This window comes from Carettochelys insculpta, chromosome 21, assembly GCF_033958435.1.
Source record: "Carettochelys insculpta isolate YL-2023 chromosome 21, ASM3395843v1, whole genome shotgun sequence".
Classification (NCBI taxonomy): domain Eukaryota; kingdom Metazoa; phylum Chordata; order Testudines; family Carettochelyidae; genus Carettochelys; species Carettochelys insculpta.
The window spans coordinates 19,860,848-19,877,653 of record NC_134157.1 but is presented as its reverse complement, the minus strand read 5'-3'; the positions used below and the strand labels follow the sequence as shown (position 1 = coordinate 19,877,653).

At 41.0% G+C, this 16,806-nt stretch overlaps 1 protein-coding gene across 4 annotated transcripts in view; it reads right to left on the bottom strand.

Moving 5' to 3' along the window:
• The window catches only part of NACC2 (NACC family member 2), a 98,547-nt gene that overhangs the window by 16,153 nt on the left and 65,588 nt on the right, over positions 1 to 16,806 (bottom strand). For all 4 annotated transcript variants that reach the window (XM_075015121.1, XM_075015120.1, XM_075015118.1 and 1 more), the window contains 2 exons: positions 14,879 to 15,805; positions 1,531 to 1,698 (listed from right to left, as the gene is read on the bottom strand). In XM_075015121.1, the coding sequence (XP_074871222.1) occupies positions 1,531 to 1,698; positions 14,879 to 15,743 (1,033 nt within the window). In that variant the 5' untranslated portion in view covers positions 15,744 to 15,805. The remainder of the gene's footprint in view (positions 1 to 1,530; positions 1,699 to 14,878; positions 15,806 to 16,806) is intronic.

Below are 16,806 nucleotides of genomic sequence, written 5' to 3'. Positions count from 1 at the left end.
ACCGTAAGCTCTGCAAACAGGGCTGCCTAGGGAACCAGAAGCCCTCTCTGTCCACAGAAGTGTCTGAAGGGTGACAACAAAACACTGCCAACAGAGGCATTATGCCTGATTGGAACAGCTGAGTTTTGTCAACAAACTCTCGACAGAGCACTTTAACCATGTAGATGCTCAGTGAGTTTTGTCTACAAAAGCCCAGTTTTGTCAATAGAAGCTGCCCGTGTAGATGCGGCCATCTGTCCCTGATCAGAGAGAAAAGTGTCTAGCTATTTTTTGAAAATTAACATGCCCAATATGGGCTAAAAATAAATGTGTGCTGTTGACATTATGTTCACAATATAAAATGATCAGAAAGAAAGGACAATTGGTTTAGATCAATAGTGGTAACCCACTTTTCTCTTATGTAACGTTTTCTGTTAGAGGAACTCAAAGCACTCGAGAAGCATACTCAAGCTTCACAATTACCTGTGAAAACAACAAGAAGTCTTGTGGCACCTTATAGACTAAAAGATATTTCAGAGCATAAGCTTTCATAGGCAAAGACCCGCTTCATCAGATGAAATAGGTCTTTGCCTACGAAAGCTCATGCTCCAAAATATCTGTTAGTCTATAAGGTGCCACAAGACTTCTTGTTGTTTTCGAAGCTACAGACTAACACGGCCACCTCTCTGATAATTACCTATGAAATTAATCAGGGATATTACAGAGCAATCGTGTCACCTGAATGCTATCACTTCTAAACAGCAGTCTATAACACCAGATAACAGTGGAGTGCAGGAAGTGGAGAGGAATACTACATTCAACTGAAACTGCAGTGGGAATGTAGGAAGCTAGGATGTAATTACTCAGACTGGAAACTGATCTAGACAACACCATCCCCCAACTTTCTGAATGGTTTCCAGCCTGGGGGTCCTTACTGGTTTCAAAAAAATGACCCTTTCAATCTGCGATTTGCCAGATTACCGCTTCCACCATGCCAGAGATACACCAAATGTACCCCAGGGGATCAATTCTTGAAACTCACTTTGAGGGAGAAATTCACAAACCCAACAGTGTAATTTTTTTAGCCATTATTAAAGTTTGTATTGTTTTAATTAAAACCCAAAATGTCCAAATTTGTGTTCATTTCTACAAACTCTACCACCTCTGCTCTGCAAATCTCATAATGTGCTACATAAAAAAACCTTAATTCTTTTCATCTCTGAAATGAAATTAAAATACAGTTGTGATGCAGCCCATACCAATCAGGAAGAATACAAGCTTAGGGAATTCAATTAAAATTCTAAATTAATTCAATTGAATGACTCCTGCTAATGACACATTCTTCTAACAGAGAATTAAAGGAAACTTAAGATGTTCTATCTTTTTTTTCCCACTGATTAGTGATGGATACAATTGTTCATGGCAATAGGAAAAGAAGAGAAAATCTGCATACAATATGTATGATTGCAACTAAGTTTCAAGGGCAAAGATGTAAATTTTAAATAGAAAAATATCCAATCTTCAGTCACTCAAATATTTAAAAGTTATTACCTGCAACAAGTTCAAGTTTTTCTCCGGGATCTCCCTCCGAGTAGAGTTTTGGGTGGCACCGATATCCAATTTGACTGATAAGACTTGCTGGGAGAGCAACTAAATCCCGTCGAATGAGGACACAGGAACGACTCTCTAGTGGGATCTGCTCTGGCTTCTCTTGAGCCACTAAAAAAATTAACAGGGAGGACCATTAAATGCTTTTAGGCTGTGGCACCCAAATTATCACAGCTAGATTGTGATGATTCAAGATCTTTTTCACAACAATGCTTTTGAAAACAGTCACCCACTTAAAGGCACCATCATTTTATATGGGCAAACAATGGACACTGTAATGCAGGAGCCAGAACTAATACCTGTGATCTTCAGGATCTTTTTGTCCTGAAGTTTAAACCCAAGGCCTTCATTTTTTCTGATCTCCTTCAAGAACAGCTCTTGCAGAAAAGAGGAATTAGCATAACCTAATTATGCTTTTATTTCTTCCCCATTCTCATTCCAAGTATCTAAAATTTTATCTCACCACCGCCAAAAACCTAAGGTTTTACTAACCTTTAGCTTTAAAAACAAATTATACTGAATTCCCAGGATACTGATGAGAGCCCCTTAATACACTTCCTTACATACTTGTCACTGCCTGTTAGCAGATGTTAATACTGAAATCTAACACCAGTGAATTTTACTGCTAACAAACACTGCACAATTCTAAGTTTTGTGAACATACAGAGGATTAGCCTTCTAAAACATGTTTATAACAGGAGTCCATTATACTTGAAATTACATCTCACAACAAAAGATGTGTGCATTGCTGCCAACTGCATCACTTATAATATATTTCAAGCATTTAAAATGATAAAAATACATCCAACTGTATAATGCTCTGCCTGGATTAACAAGTTCTGATAACGTACGTCAGATTCTATACATATTACCAAGACTGCTCCTTGAACAGCACGAACACCGCCTTAGTGCAACTGATGCAGATTTTATTATGCTTAAAAAAAAGTTAGACAAAAGCAGTGGATCAAACAGGCACATGACTTAGCTTTCTGAATGTATTTTACCATCATTATTTTGATGTTTCCCATTCTTCAGACAAAAGAGCAAATCTGGGAACTTTTGTGTAGCTGTTGCTACAGTTACCACAACTGAAAGGTCTCCGTTACAAAGAAATTAGTGTTCTAACTAGGACATGTCTTGCAATGTTATACTGTTACGTGATGGCCCATTATAGGGCACAAAGCTGTAAAAACCAACAAAATGTAAGGCTGTACTGAGTACTAATGTATTGCAATATTATTATTTTTAGATGTGAAGGATTTTAAAATGGAAAGGGTTTTTTGTTTGCTTTTTTTTTTTTTTTTTTTTTTTTTTTTTGAGGTGTGTGATTTTAAGAATCAGCATTTACCTCCCAAAACAAGATAATCCCAATGTACCAATACACCCAGAACAACAGCCTGATTTTACCATGAATGGATAAGGAACCATAGGCGGAAAGACAATCCAGATGATATTTTAAAGGCTAATGTCTCCAAGCAGCATGACCTGATTATTTATGCAAAGGAGCACTTTGTAATGCTGATGTGCTGCTCTTAGATAAGAAATTTTCACCAACAGAATCATTTTCTATTTCAAAGCTCCTGTAAGGACAATTTCCAAATATTCAGATACATTTTTGAGGAATGAAATAGCTGGTTTTTGTGGTAGAAGTATCTAAAAGGGCTGGTATCTTGCCATTGCTTTTGGACACCGAAAAAGGAAGGGTATTAAACTGAAAAATATTAAAAGTGTTTAACTTTAACAAATCAAGAACTGGTAAGTATTCATCCAGGACTAATATTCAGGAGGAAAAAAAAAAAGCTTTTCATCTCCTTATAGACCCTTTGGCTTTGCCAAAATTGCTCAGATAAGCACACCCCACCACTGTGAAAACATATCCTGGGGATGGGTTATGGGACACTGCTTGCAGATGGGCTCAGTTCTTTCCCATGTAGAGTCCATGAGAATTCACTAAACAGTATATACACCTTTATATGACTCCTTACGGCAGGGAAGTTATTGGGTATAGCACAAATATGAGACACAGCATTAGGCGACATGTGGGCCACTTAGGTTTGAGGCCTCGACAGATGCTATTCACGAAAGGGATAGCTTAAATCAAGGCGTCAATAAATATCAAAATCGAGCAGAAGGGTTTTTTTTGTTTGTTTGTTTTTTTAAGTGAAGCCACCATGTTTTAGAAATGCAAGAGTCATACCGAGGGATAAAGATTAGGCCATATTATTTTATATTGTTTGTGTTAACTGTGGGCAAGCTTGCCTGAGGAAGTGTTCCAGCAGCATGTCAATTCTTACTGTGCAACCACGGTTTATACAGCTAAGCAAAGGCATAAAGTATTACACATGCAAACACAAAACTCCTAGCGCTATTTGTTTAAAGATGTGATTTTTATTTTAATTAATGACTGTGTAGGTGAAAAGTGCCAAAACTATTATAGCCACTTTAAAAGCTAGAAGATCTTAAGCTGCCTAACGGGTAACGACAAAAAGTTGTGCACACTGGCATTCATCTTCACAAGGGCTTTTGAAATGGTTCCATGATAGTGTCTTTAATTTTACCTTTTCTAAATTAAGGTTAAAAAGGCGGTGCAATGGCAGAGAAAGTATCTTGAAACAGTTGCAGACAACACAGCAAAAAGACAAACATTTCACAACACATGGAGATCCTGTGGTATCACACACCTAGATAGATACTTATATATGCCAAACGAAAACTTTTAGTTTGAGGGTAGGTCTATGCAGCAAAGCTATTTCGAAATAGGAGCCACTCTTTCAAAATTACTGCATGAGCTTCTACGCAATGCAACCACTATTTCGAATCAATTTTGGAATAGCGCATACCTTATTTTGAAATTGGTAAACCTCACTGTATAAGGTAAAGCTATTTCGAAATAGGCACTACGTAGACAGGGAGTAGAACCTATTTCAGATCAAGCCCTAGTGCATCTAATGGCTGTATTTTGAAATAAGCTATAATGTGTGTAGATGCTCTATTTTGAAATAGCTGAGTGCTATTTTGAAATGCATTTTTGTGTGTAGCTGCACTATTGTGGAATAAGCTATTCTGGAATGCCTTTTCTGAAACAGTAGCATTATTCCTGACTAAGCTATGCAGACATAATAATCAATCACAAACTCAGGCTATTTTGCACAAATCACAGAGATATGATTTTATCTTGTTACATAAAGTTTGCTAGCATCTTCAAAAATAGGCAGATCTAAAATGCAATCCCCCCTCACATAAATTACTTAACAGATGACAATTATTTGCATGACTAGAATGGCTTTTCATCCATATAATTTGAAGCACTTTACAAAGGTGGGTAACATGGAGAACTGAGGCAAACGATGGTTGAATTACTCTCCTAAGGTCCTACAAAAAGAACAGAACCTAGTCCTAGGCCCTCTTTTTCCCATTTGTATATTCTTCACAGTGTACCAAGCTCAGCTTTAATGCGTCTTTGTAACTGCAAGAAGTTAAGCAACATACACAACCCCCAGAATAACAAACTGCACCAGACAGACAGACAGTGAAGCCAGTATGTTCCTGAGCATGTCACACAAAGACTCGGAAGGGACTTCTATTTTTAAGCCAATCAGACTTGATATTGCAATAATAAAGAATGCAAAGAAAGCAACACAAAGTTATATAATACCCTGTTAACTGTTAATTTCCTAGACCTAGCGTAACTAATTCCAGCTGAATTTGGTGTTAGTTCAATCTAAAATCCACCTACTTGTTCTGAAAAACAGCTTTAATAGTACAGACAACACTGACCTACCCAAATGGTGTTTTTGGAGATATACACACATTACACTCATCCATTGCTTTACGAGCACAATTGGTTTCCAACTTTCTGCTCGTAGGCAGAAACTCCTAAGAGGGATACTAAATTCCTATTAAACAACATGTAAAAGTCTCTGATTAGTTCCTATAGCTCCCTACGCGGGAAGGAGTGGCAGCAGGTGGCTCTGCTTTTGAAAGGTGAGTGACCCTTGAGTTGGGGAGAATTAAAGGCTGGGTGTCGTTTGGGGCTGTGAGCGGTAGGAAGGGTTCACGCTGCTGTGGTTTGGGGCCAGCAGGGGTTTGGGGCCATGGGGGGTCAGGTGACGGGGGGGGGAAGACACGGTCTGTCCGTGGGCCAGTAAGGAGGTCTGGCTGCCGCAGTTTGGGGCTGTGGGGCTGCAGGGGTTACGGGTGGGGAGTCTGGCCATGGGGGCTACAGAAGCCAGGCTGCAGAGGGGTCTGGCCACAGGAGTTACAGGAAGCTGCGGAGCAGTCTGGCTGTGGGGGTTATAGGTGGCTGCAGAGCAGTATGGCCGTGGCGGGGTTGGGGGGTGTCCTGGCCACAGGGCCGGCAGAGGTGTCGGGCTGTGGGGGTTACAAGCAGCAGCAGGGTCTGGCTGCGGGGCTGGCAGGTGTGTCGGGCTGCAGGGCCGTGGGGCATACAGGCGGCCGCAGGGTCAGGCTGTGGGGCCGCCGAGGGTACAGCAGTGGGAGGGGGTCTGGCCGCAGGGCTGGAAGGGGCGTCTGGTTGCCACAGTTTGGGGTTGCAGGGCCTTGGGGAGTGCAAGCCGCAGTGGGGTGTTAGGCTGTGGGACCAGCAGGGAGGGGGTCAGGCTGCAGCATGTTGGGGCTGCTGGGCGGGGTCACATTGGGGGGGTTGGAACCGCGGTGAGGGAGGTAAAGCTCGTATGAGTGGGGGAAGTTCACTTGTAGAGGGAACTAGGGTAGGTAACAGAGAGGAAGCCGTGCTAGTCTACACACTATCAAAAAAAAAAAAAGCAGTCAAATAGCACTTTAAAGACTAGCAAAATAGTTTATTAGGTGAGCTGTCGTAGGACAGACCCACTTCTTCAGACCATCGCCAGACCAGAACAGACTCAATATTTAAGGCACAGAGAACCAAAAACAGTAAGCAAGGCGGACAAATCAGAAAAAGATAATAAAGGTGAGCAAATCAGAGAGTGGAGGGGTTGGGGGGAAGGTCAAGTATTAGATTGGCTCTTTTTCTGATTTGTCCTCCTTGCTTACTGTTTTTGGTTCTCTGTGCCTTAAATATTGAGTCTGTTCTGGTCTGGCTGTGGTCTGAAGAAGTGGGTCTGTCCCACGAAAGCTCACCTAAAACTATTTTGCTAGTCTTTAAAGTGCTACTTCACTGCTTTTTGTTTTGATAGGGTAGGTAAGCGTCTCCCTCGTTTAAGCAAGTACTCGTAAATGAAGTAGTCGTTTAACAAGGGATGAGTGCATGGGGCAATAATGACATTTTGGCTGAAAAAATATTCTTCTGATTTATTTATAAGTGCTGTGTTTTTAAACATAGCAACTAATAGCAAGGTTAGCTGCTGAAATAACAACCTCTTCTTTGAGGCTAAGTATCACAAGAGATCTCTGTCAAAATTTGTGCTAAAAAGGCCCCCAACCTACAACCCATTCTAATATAATTCAATGCTGTTTCCATTGTTTATTGCCTCCGTCTATAAAAGTTCTCCTTTATATATGGACACTTACCTCATTTGTGGAGTTTGGTTTGGTTAAAGAATTAACAACTCAAACAAGATTAAATCATCTTTACCAAACATTTAGGCCTTTTTAAATGATGCTTCAATTTAACAGATATTAATCATAGCACACAGCACTGCAGCATAAAAAAGCAGGGTTCAAAGACAGCAAGTCTGTTTGGCCTTTCTGCTCTACAGAACTGCATCATATCCGCTTCTAATTAATTTGTATCTTCAGAGGGAATGAATGAAATGACAAACAATGCAAAGTATCGTCTAATGTAGTTTCGTACAAAGCTAAGGATGAGCCCACCAGCTAAGGCAGAGGAAAACAAAAAGGCAGTGGTAGCTATGAAACAGCACCAATATATTTTATTTACTCACATACACAAATAGATTGTTGGGTCTGAAACCTGGAAGGGTTTTGTTGCAACTGAAACCACAAGAGGAAACATTCAGCAGTATAGGTAGGAAACTACCTCAAAGTTACCAGCTTAGGTGAAAACTCAGTGCCAAATTCTTGGAAGTGCTGAAATCAATAGGAATCACCAGCACCCAGCAATTTGTGGCACTGGACCCTTCTAGCACTTGTGTGGGGGTGCCAAGTGCCACACACGCTTACGATGCCCTCAGCCTCACAGGGGCCGGTTACTAAGCCCCACTGTTTTAACAGACAGCGGGCTGTTATGCTTTTTATGCTTTAGCAGTGTTTTATATTGCCTTTAATTATGCAGTTGTAACACACAATCTTTCAACCAGCTATACATTCGTGAATATTATTGGTGTGATGTTAACAAAAAAAGCTAATAAATTAATCACTGTGCAGACAGCAATGGAGCAAAGTAGAAGTTATAAACAAAAATGAAAAAATGACTACTGAGACAAAGAGGAACAGGTTAATGGGCAGAACTATCAAGAAGGATAAAAGGAGGACAGCTATACCAGAACCCCAAGCTTAGTCCTCCCCAAGTCTGTACCTGAATGAAATGGGTCTGGAGTGTGGCCCCAGCAAACTATGTACTAGGATCTCAAACTTCTCTTGACAGTGTGTTAAACAGGATTAGGTTGACATGCGTCGGTCCACAAAGAGTGACAGCAATATGCCAGTTGTCAACTCTTTCAAACTGAGGTGCCTAGACCACACAGGAGCTTATCTGGGTACCTAAATAGGTGACCTCATTTTCAGAGGTGCTGACAGTCATGTGCTTTGAGAGTGCCCAGCACTTCTGAGCATCAGTCCCAAGATTCTGATGTTTTGTTTCAGGCATCCAAATTTGACTGTACTCCCTAAGGACTACGACCTTCATAGCTCTTGCCAACTCAAAAGCAAAAATACTTGTTCCCCCTCAGAGGTGCCCAGCTCCAGAGATTTTTGTCTGGATTCTCTTCTTCCTCATCTCATTCACTTTTCTCCAGGCTCAGAAAGCAGCAGTGTTCCTATTTTACAGGCAGAGCACAGAGAGCACTTGAAGTGACGAGACCCTGGTCACACAGGAAAAGTGAACCCAGAAATCTTGAGCCCATTGTCTTGCCCATAAAAATCACACCTATCTCACCTCTGATGTTCCCCTGCCTTCCTCACAGAGTCAGAAGTTTCCTCTCAAACCAAGATTTTACAAGAATTCCCATCTCACATGCTAGGTAGCTGACATGAAAACTATACCCACACCTGCTGCTATTTTAACAGTTGGGGGTGGCCATGCTTTGAGCAGGGGTTGAATGAGATGAACTTCAATGATTCTACGATTTGCACAGATTCTTTGTAGATTTATTGGCAAGCGGTACACATGTTTATAGATAAATATACACATGCATGCAAGCATACAAGAAAAAATAGTAACATAGCCCACCACAGAACACCACATATTTTACTAATAGTGCTATTTGCAACAGTAAGATGTAGAGATATGATTTGTGTCCCATATCTACACACAGAGTTTAATGTGAAAGTACAGGAACAATATTACTGGCAATATAAAACACTTCCCTTTGTTCCAGTTTTCAGACAGGAGTGAAACATCTGCCAATCTGAAATTGAACATCTGTGTTTTACAGTATAGACTAGAAATTTAATGCCAAAAAAAAGTCTGAAGAAGAATGACACCCATGTGGATCTGAAGTTTCCACAGACTGCTGAGTCCTTCCTAAGAGGGAGAATTTTTTGCCCGCATGTCATTTTCTGAGATTTCATACAAGTTCAGAACAATTCACATGGGTTAGAAAGGAGGCAGCCAGCAAAGCCAAGAATCTTCTATACTCTTGGACTGGCATTACAACTTTTCCCCATTTTCTGTCACAACTGTTAGAGAAGTCCCACTTTTAAAATAAGCGGCAGATAAGACCAACTCTGTGTGATAAGTGTGATGCACTGTTCATTTCAGAGACCCGTTTTTCTGCTCTCCTCTGTGTGTAACTAGTTTGGTGTTGTTTTATATTTCCTGGAAAAAAATATTAATTCTCAGCTTCTACTGCCTGCCTTCTGCCTGCTTTTAAGCTACTCACTGATCTGCATCAGAGGCAACTGACTCAAAGAACCATCACTGTCGTTAAAACAAACCATTTTATAAGGATTGCAATTATTGGGTTTCAAGATGTTCACAGAACCATTGCTACTAGCTACGGTTTAAATTGTGACGTTGCTTTTCTAAGCTTGGTCTGGGACGATATTCACACTGCATGCAACATACCTTCTCACTAAAGAATTCAGCTCATTTCTCGCTCCTCTTTACTTACTTTGAAGAAATCAGAGAGCCAGAAGGAAAAAAAAATCTCTTCACTAATTACTGAAAATGTATTTTATAACAACTAGATGGATTTTTAAAACAACGTGCACGTGTCAGTTTGGCATTTCAGAATGTTCAGGTCCAGCCTTTATAGTCCAGCAATTCATTGTGTGAGGATTTAAAGACACGGTGTAGTTTTACTTGTGCCTGTTGAAACTGAATAAAAATCAAATCAGATAAACATTAAAGTGACTGAAAAGCATAGGATCTGATATTTAAAGATAATGAGCATCTACCTGCTTCTTTGAAATCTTTTCAGAATCAGGCCCATAGTGGTAGAGGTTGAACCTCTCTAATCCAAAATTCTCCTGGAAAATCTATAGTCTGGTATGATTTTAGTTAGCCGGATGACCACTTATCATGGATGTGGACAAATTTTCCGTGGTCCATGAAAGTTTTTTTCCAGCCACCAGTCCTGACTCTCAGTGTCCTGTGCTGTTATTTAGCTGAAATTTATCCATAAATGTCTTCTCAGAGCCCAAACAAAACATCAGTCATGTAGCACTTTAAAGGCAAACAAAATGAGCCCAGTAAGCAGTGGAAATGTTGGTAATGTGCAAGATAATAATGATCTCCTGTGGTCTGGCAAATTCTCTAGTCGGGCACCAGTCAGGTCAGGAGGGTTCCAGATTAGAGGGACTCAACCCGTACAAAAAACTGTTAAGAACTTTGCTTCTGTTTAATATCTGACCGAGCTGCATACTTCTGAAATAAAATGCTAGAACCCATATGAAGACTAACTATTTTCTCTAAGGACTAAATGTTCCCCCAGTCTATACCTATTTACAGACTAAAGAACCATCTTCCAGAATGATTATTGATGCACAAACAACAGCTATGCAAATCCTGATGAGAACAAAATAATCTCCAAAGACAGAGACAGACAGACAGACAGACACACACACACACTCTTCTAATATTCTTGGACTCTATATTGGAATGGGATGGGAGGAATGGCTTGTTTCTGAAGTCTGGTCTGAACCAGAATGACAATTCCTATGTTCCCCTCTGAAAATTAGGGACTTCTTTCATCACAGCTAAACTTAATTCTGATATCTGGAATATTTTTTAGAAAGGTGATTAGCCTTCTGTGGGATTTATTTTCAGTTTCTTTTGCACTTCAGCATTCACCACACTGTTCTATTGCTTTCTAAGCCGGCCACTTAATAATGTTTAACCTCTGCTCTTTCTACCATCAAAGCCCATTGCCAAAGTCATGAATGTGCATATTCTTTCTTTGGCTTGCACCTCATTTCAGAAATTCAGTCTGTTTTTTTCAGAAATGATTTTATAAAGGGGAGAACAAAAACAAAACTCTACAATGCCCAACTGCTTTCAGGACACAACTAATAACCGATGGCCTGGACCAACCACAGAGCATTCATCACTGGCATTCAGTACTTTGCAGAACCAGGCTGTGCATAGAGAGGGGAAGACAACAGAAAATATTGAAAGCTTGGGAGTTTCAGCTTCAAATGTCCCCTTCAAATGAACCGGACAAACGTGCCTAACAATGGCTACCTGGCACCATTCTGAATGGCATATAGTTGTGCAAGGAGGAGAAAGAAATACAGGGGAAAAACTTTTCATGAGATTCATTTAAGCATGGGAATGTGTTACCTAGAGAGGTGTCAGAATCTCCATTCCGGAAGGGTTTTAAGTCCTGGCTCGAGCAAGTCCCGGCTGGGATAATTCAGTTCGGGTTGATCCTGCTTTGGACAGGGGGTGGATCCAATGACCTCCTGAGCTCTCTTCCAGCCCTAAGATTCTATGATCCTGAGTCAATGCATGATCTGGCTGTGGGGTTTTTTTTTAATTGGCTTTATTTTGTTTTTAACTCAAAAGGCCCTTAAAGACTTTGGCAATCACTCATTTGGTACTCAGATGGAAGAGACTCAAATTTCACTTTTCCCCCCAGATCTTTCCCTTTCTCATCCCCCTATTTTGGGGAAGTTTGGGACTTTGGTCACAACAGAAACCCCTTGTTCAATGTGCTTGCGCAAGAGAGACGTGTTTTAGCGAAAATTTTATAGATGGTAACCCCGAGGATGAAGGCCATTGGCTCGCCCTTCAAGTTGGCCAGAATGGCGACAATGTAATCTCCTATTCAGTGTGAGCTCCCAAATGTCTTCCTTTACTTCCTCAAACAACTACCCACAGCTCTGCCTCACCAGCAGTTCAGAAGCTGACTCACAATATGCATAGGGAGAAATAATTTATTATTTCTCTTGAGGACCATCAGATCCAACCTAAGGCTGGACAACTGAAAATTTACCAACGCCACCAAGCCGTCCAAAGATAACCAAAGCTGCCCATGCTTTCTGTTTTTGGAGTGGAGCGGCTCTGTTTTAATGCTACACAGTACTAAATGTTCCATCCAATAGCCTGCTTGCTTTATAGTCACAGACTATACCATCCTAAAATTTATTCTGTGATAGCCTTCTGCATTTTTATTGAATTAGTTCTGTTCTGCTGCTATATAAACTGGCCCCGTGGCTGAGAGAGAAAATATTGCCTACAATGTTATAATCCTGCTTCTCTAAAGCACACTGTTAGAAACACTGTGAAGATGAACAATACTCTGCCATAATACTCTGCAGTCAGTGATCTCTCTAATTTCTTTCATCCATAGGTGGAATAAATTTTATGTGCACCAAGGTACATGCAGATGTGAGAACAATAGAGAACAAATGCTGCTGACTGTGGATGGTTGTAGGCGCTCTGCTAATCAGATGGGCAGCACCTGTGTCTCAGCTCTACCCAGTTAGATGGAAACGTCCTATTCATCGCATGCCATCCCACCGACTAGCTAGCCAGCCAAGGACTTTACAGTAAATATAGAGCGCACACGCCATTCCCTAGAACACATCAGTTGACTCCATTCTGAAAATTACAGTCAGTCCGAGGAATCTGGACACTTTCCTCAGAAACGGCACACGAAAATGCAGACTGGCTTTTTAGAGACTGTCCTAATATTTAATACATAAACGAAAAACAAAAAATTGCCAGTAGCTGTTTTTGCTGTGAGAGAGTAGAAAGGAGATACAGTTTTCCCTACCCTGCCAATAAAACACATGGCAATGATTTCTTGTCATCTATCCACTTACAGCTTTGCATAGCAAGGAAGTTTGGAGCTCTGTTTTTATGGAGAGAGTGCGAAAGCCACTCATGGGACTATGCTGGTGCTGAGAATTACCATCACTGTGAATTACATAACTAGATCAAACAGAGGTTGTTAATACAACATTTTCGCCCATCTCTAAAATTAAAATGGCTCCAAGGAAAGGAAGCCAACTTTTCAGCATATGTGAGAGTTTGTATTTTCAAATTAATCATTTTTGATCCAGCAATTACAACAGGGAACAGTAACAGTGAGAACTAGGCACAGACTAAAGAAAATTCTGCTTTACCAGGCTTGTCAAATCTCAAGAAAACCCATGAAATATGTTTCCACCCAGGAACTGAATACAAATCAAAGCCGTGTTCTCAAACACCTGCAGCACCAATTAAGAGTCCACTGTGTCCACCCAGGAGCCTCTCTTTTTGGAATGCAGAAAGTACGTACATCTCCAAATATATGTTCTTCTCAAATGCCTCTCAAAGAGAAATGCTAACTGTTGAGATAAGAGTCCCTGTGTGTTTGCTATTACATTGCCTCTCTCCTCCTCTCTAGGCCTCTAAAAAAACAAACAAAACAAAACAGGCACCAGAGATATTTCCAAATATCAGTTCAACACCTCTATGGTGAACTAGGACAACACAGTTACTTTTCAGAAGAATGTACAGCTTGTGAGGGAAGCAGAAAAAATAAAGTTCCCTTGTTTACTCAGACTGCAAAATCAAAATACCTGTGTGCCCTTGGTTACAGAACCTTGGTGACAGAACTGGTGACAGTTCCTTCTCTATCAGTTCATCGCTGAGGTAATCGTCTACTTTAGTTAATGTATTCACAGTACAGGACTACCAAGCGATGGGTTAGGTTAATGGTGACTTTTAACTAGTCCCATCAATTATTTCTGAAGAGAAAGAGAGAACTTAACTGTACTAGGTTAAAAAAACATCTTGGAAAGGATACACATGGCGTGGTTGGGGGAAAAAGGTTTGTTTAAATTCCTTCTACCTGAAATTCCATGTATTTGGATGGAGAGATAAGGGATGGAGTAGTGGGGAAATAAAAGTATGGGATGATTTGCAATTGACTATGAAGAGTTTCACTTTCTGACTGCCTGTCGGAATCCAAAGTGGAATAGGCAGCAACTGAGGTAGCTCTTGGGTGACCTACTTCATGTGAAATTAGATCAGGTGTACTTTAGAGGTGAAAGTCAACCGAAGATATGGAACACCAGCGATGAGAATAATGTAGATGGAACTGACGTACCTTAGGCTGAATCTCTGTGCTGTCTCCACAGCAGGAGGTCGATGGGAGAAACTCTCCCATCAACTTCCTCTACACATCGAGACTGCAAGGAGTACCAAGGTTGGCAGGAATGCCCTCAGCATTCAATTTAGTGCGCCTACACTAGACTTGATAAATCAAACCTTGGAGGATCGACCTGTGGTGCACTGACCCAGTTGTAAGCATAGACAAGCCCTTAGTTAGCAATCTCAGTTCAGCAGCGATGGGTGTCCATGTTATAAAAGCACCCAACCAATGGAGTCACTGCCTGACAATGCCAATAGGAGGCTAATGAGTAAGACTACGGTTGCTGAGCTCTCTCTGAGAGCTCTCTCCCCCACCAGTGGTCTCTCAAGTTCTGAGATCAGGCACAGTAGGGGAGTAATGTGGGAGAAGTTTGTACTGTTCTGTGCCCGTGCTGTCCTGGATCTGTGGAGAGAGAACTCAAATTTCCTAGGCTGTCAGGCCAGAAGTTTTCAATGGCATTAAATTCACAAACAAACAGTGTATAAAGAAGCATATTCTGGGCGAAGGAGAAAAGGACCAAGTAACAACTGAAGTGGGAGAGAAAAACAAAGGGTTTAGGCAACAGGGATGTTTTGGTTTATTACCTGAGTATCCTCCTGAGGATTTGATGTACATCTGCCCATACTGTTCTTCTACCATGGTATCATATGCCTCATCATCTTCCTCATCCTCCTCATTGTGGTATGAAGTAGGACTATCAGTAGTTGGAATGCTGCTGGCTCCTGGGCTCGTTCGCTCCCCTTGGGAGTACTGCACTTGCTGTATGTTTGGGATGAGAGTAGGTAAACTGGGCATTCCGTAGTAGGAAACACGAGATAACTTTAGTGGAGCAGCATTAGCAATGCTCCCGCTGGTATTATCCCGTGTGCTGGCCTCCAAGGGTCGCTTGGCAGAAAGGCCTGACACAGCTGTGGGTTGCAGCTCGAGATTTTCGTGTTTCACCCGGGTGAGGAGCGGGATGGGCATGGAAGGGGACATGACGTAGGGCACAGAAGCAGACTGCAATTGGTTACAAGGACTCTGCGGCTCCGAACTAGGGTCTTCTATCATGGTGGTTTGAGAGTCACAGTGGGGAGAGCTCACTTTGAACATCAAGTCTGTCCCTTTTTCTACGATATGTTGGATCTGTAGGAAACCTGCAGTGTACATCACTACCAGCTGTTCACTTGCGGCCATTGTGAGCTTCCCTGTGTAACAAAAGGAAAGGATTTGCTGGAAGCAGGCCGGCGGCACAGTACCTGGGAGCTCAAATGCACTTTTGCTGTTTCCACTAAACAAGTCTCTGAAGTACAGGCTGCTGGCTGCTAACACCGCACGATGTGCCTTGAAGGCTTGGCCTTTGACAACTATGGAGACATCACAATAAAGCCCCAGCAGCCTCTGCTCATTCAAGCAGCCCAAGACCGTGTTCCCAAAGTTGGGAATTTCTATGTGCAACATCTGTGACATGGCTCAGGATTAGTTGGAGCTCCTTAGACATGCAATGCAGGAGTATCCAAAGTAGGGCACATCTGAAAATGAAGAAAGCAGGGAGAAAGGAACCACATGTTTAGACACATCTCTGCAACTCACAAAAATAAAAACAAAATAACCTAACACATCTGAAGACTCAAAACTAAACCCTGTGCGCTGATGCATAAAACCAACTAAACTTAAAAAACTACTTAGTACTGTTTTAAAATAATTAAAAAAAAAGTATTTAAATGTTCAATTTTTTTTTAAATTACCATTGGTTCTTTCTTTGCAGTTTCAAGTAAACAGGATAATACGGGTGGTAACAGAGTAAGCATGAGTAGTACGGTAGCCCAATTAATACTCAACAGACCTTTTGAAATGGATAAAACAATCTTCCGAAATGAGAGATGAAATAGTTACAAAACAATGTGTCACTTTGTCTGAGATAAATAAAGCATTCTATCTGAGCAGTTAATGTAATGAAAATGCATTTTAACGATTCAAGATGATGCCCCTTCCCTTGTTTTTAAAAAGGAGATATTCAGAGTTATATTACTTCTAACTGGAATTATAAACTCTATTTCATGTAAAGGATATCCATGTTAAGCTAGGTAACTGAGCCCCAAACAAACAAAACCAAATGTACTGCAGTAAGTTTAACCATCAAGTCACATGTTTTTTTTCTTTTAAATACAGACAAGGGCAGTTAAGTCTCCACATACTTCCCCCTATGACAAGTGCCCTATGTTCTGTTCCCAGACATGTTAAAAAGGGATTCTACAGGTGACACAGTATAAGTCTTATCCAAGGCAAAACACACACCCGGTACCAGAAACAGCTCTATCTTTTGAAATCAGAAACAGTACTAGCAAGAATAACCTCAAATCAAAAACAACACTCTCAGTCTATAGGGCTTTCAACTTTGTGTCAAATTACAGCACAGAGTGTGCTGTCTTAGGATATCACAGCCCTATGAGGATGAAATTAATTTCTTTTCTGTACAGAAAGAGGCAGGATCTGAAATAAGCCCTATAGGTGCAGTATGATTCAATTAGTT